This window comes from Camelina sativa, chromosome 12 (genome assembly GCF_000633955.1).
Source record: "Camelina sativa cultivar DH55 chromosome 12, Cs, whole genome shotgun sequence".
In the NCBI taxonomy this organism is placed as follows: Eukaryota; Viridiplantae; Streptophyta; class Magnoliopsida; order Brassicales; family Brassicaceae; genus Camelina; species Camelina sativa.
The window spans coordinates 17,915,629-17,918,579 of NC_025696.1; the positions used below are offsets into that span (position 1 = coordinate 17,915,629).

Consider the following 2,951-nt stretch of genomic DNA (forward strand, 5'->3'; position numbering starts at 1 on the left):
AATTCTGAATGCTAAGCAAAATCCGATAAAAGCGCAGAAAAAGAAGGGGCAAAGTGTAAAAATATCTCTCAAGCTTTAAATGAAAATAGACGAAATCATAGAAAAATTACAAAATTAAATTTTTTTTAATTAATAATTAATTAATGATTAAACCAAAGAAGAATCGAAAAAAAACTAAACACTCTTTCTAAACCATCGCGTCTTTTGTTTGTCTCCCAAAAAAAAAAAAAAAAAAACTCGGAGACGCACAAAGCTACTTGCCGCCGAACCTTCCGTAAACCTCGTAGCCGCACTTCGTCGCCTTTTGACTTGATCACGACCTCGTCTCAGTGATCGAATCGTACTTTACAACTTCACGCTCTTTGATCGAACGAGCTTGATCTTTGTTTCGAGTCTTTTTAATAAACTGGATGAAGTGACTTATTAATTTCGCGTTTTGAAACAACTAAACTTGGTTCTTCTGGGTTTGGAGATTGAACAAATTTGGGGGATTTTGCGGGATACTCTGACTGATTCCGTTTGTGTGTTTTCGCGTTCTTTGTTTTGGGTGTGTGTGTGTTTTGAATTTCTGGGCAATGTTGGATTTTCGAGACGGTTTTGGTGGCGGCTGAGTTAGTGTGTGTTGTGTGTGTGGGGGGTTTAGGAAGTAGTAGTAATTAGGGTTTGGGAATTGGGTTATGTATAGGGGTTTTGTAGTTGTAGAAGATGGGAGAGGATTATGAACTTGAAGAAGGAGAGATGAATTGTTCTTCTGAATCAGAAGCCGTTGTTGATCTTGACGTTGATCTCTCCTACATTGTGAGCATCTTTTTTGTGATTTTTTTTTTTTTTTTTCAGTTACAATTGCTTCTTTGTGTGGTGTTATGTGTATAGAATTGAAAAGCTTAATTACAATGTTGGGTGTTTTTGTTTACTTGAAAAGTTGAAGGTCTTTTGGTAATGATTTTTTGTTCATAAGGCTAATGCTGATTAAGTTTAGTTTATCTTAGTTCAGTTAGATATAGCTTTTGTGAGATATCGCAAATGCTATGTATCTTGTTTGTTCTAGAGTTTTGAGTTCCAGCTTGAAGAACTATGTGTCGTCTTTTGTAACATTCTTGCTTGTATGCATTCTGTATGGGGAACATAGTATTTTTTTTTATGCATTTCTTCTCTTTTTTTGTATCTTTTTTTTTTTTTTTTGCTAAAGTCTTCTTCTATGGGTGGTGTATTGAAGGACAAGAAGCTACAGAATGTACTTGGCCACTTCCAAAAAGATTTTGAAGTTGGAGCCCTTAACCTGTCTGGTAAGTAATATTAACTATGGTTTAAGTGCGAAAGTATATTGAGATGAAATGTCATTGAAAGAATGATGTGGTTGGTCAGGTCCAAATATCTGTGACTATGGATCATTTTTGCCCACTTACAAACGTTCGCTTGCTGTACCATCATGTCAAAGGAATTCCCCAGAGAATCATGCCGTCCAAAGATTTTCTGATAATTTTAACGGAAAGGTATGACAACAACAATTCTCACTTCGTTTTGAAGATAAAAATATTGAAAAAACTTTGTTGTTTCAGTATTCTTCATTATGGATTCTTTTAAGGTTTGAAGGAATCTGGACTTTTCAGTGATTGCTTTCTTGGTATTAGTTTAATTATGAGTACTAATGAATTATTGTTTGCTCGGAATGTGGTTCAGAAGTTTACGTCACTGCCTCCTACATCTTGTAAACTAGTAAGTAATCAGGATCCTCAGAACTATCAAACTTCAGGATCTCTTATGGCCCAAGCTCCTGGTAAAAAAGGAAATGCAGGAATACTGGGCAATGGTTTGCCTGATCATAAGCCAGTTAAGATTCGGATCAAAATGGGCTCTGAAATCTTGTCCCAAAAGGTTATAGTTTCCAAGGATCTTCGTCTCAATGGTTCTCCAAATTCACCACCACGAAACAGCCATGATGATAGTAGCAGACTGCTACCACATACATCTATGGAGAAGACAAGTGAATCTCCTTCCCGCATTCTACAGGTAGATCAGATATCACATTCTGTTGGGTTTTTTGTGTGGATTAAATGGTTCGGGATTGATACCAACTTACTTTTAATTTCATTGAAACAGGAAATGACTGCCATTCCTTTCCCAGAGGATCTACTGATGTCGCCTCTTCCTGATAGTCTGCTTCTTGTGAAAGAGAAGGGGAAGCAATATACTTTATCAGACAACCAACCTGTGCTTAAGACAGGAAAGGAACCTTCTATTCAGACAAAGAACAAGTTTTCGGATGTTTTACTTTGTGAGGAAACTCCAAGTGGAAGGAGAAGGAAAGCTGACTGCGTTACTGCTACCACTTGGAATGAGACTTCATCAACTGGTGAGATGAAAAAGCAAAAAGTTTTTTCCACTGGTCAGCTGGCCTGGGAGAAGTCAACTTCTGGTTTAGGTGCGGCAAGTTCTAATATTGATGGGCCTACAATAAAAAGTAACTTGCAGGAAGATATTAAAAAAGATGGTGAAAGTGATCCCAAACTTGCATTTGCTAGATCAAACAAAGTAAAGGTTGTTGGGGTGCATGCTGTGAAGGAGAAAAAGACATGTTTGACAAAGTTGCGACAGAAAAATACTAAAAATAGTTCTGGTGATAAATTTATATCAAAGATGCCTTTCAAAGATGCTGCATATATAGGTCACAATAGTATGGACGTTGGGTTTGATTTCGCGGTTGCACCTGCTTCCACTAGTCTTCACCTTGATAATTGGGCACAATGTGATAGTTGTAAGACATGGCGACTACTTCCCCTTGGCCTGAATACTGAGAAGCTGCCTGATAAGTGGCTGTGTAGCATGCAAACGTGGCTGTAAGTATCTAGTTATTCCATTTAACCTCGCTTTTTAATGTATCTCCTATTCAAGGTTTGTATCCTGTGCTCTTTTCTTGATTCAAGCACTAATCCTTTTTAGTCGCTATCATG

At 37.3% G+C, this 2,951-nt stretch overlaps 1 protein-coding gene across 3 annotated transcripts in view; it reads left to right on the forward strand.

Annotated features, from left to right (window-relative positions):
• The window catches only part of LOC104732073, a 9,212-nt gene continuing 6,463 nt past the window's right edge, over positions 203 to 2,951 (forward strand). For 2 of the 3 annotated variants that reach the window (XM_010451596.2, XM_010451599.2), the window contains exons 1-5: positions 203 to 798; positions 1,217 to 1,286; positions 1,366 to 1,493; positions 1,681 to 2,010; positions 2,101 to 2,837. In XM_010451596.2, the coding sequence (XP_010449898.1) occupies positions 706 to 798; positions 1,217 to 1,286; positions 1,366 to 1,493; positions 1,681 to 2,010; positions 2,101 to 2,837 (1,358 nt within the window). In that variant the 5' untranslated portion in view covers positions 203 to 705. The remainder of the gene's footprint in view (positions 799 to 1,216; positions 1,287 to 1,365; positions 1,494 to 1,680; positions 2,011 to 2,100; positions 2,838 to 2,951) is intronic. The other variant, XM_010451597.2, reaches the window with a different exon arrangement.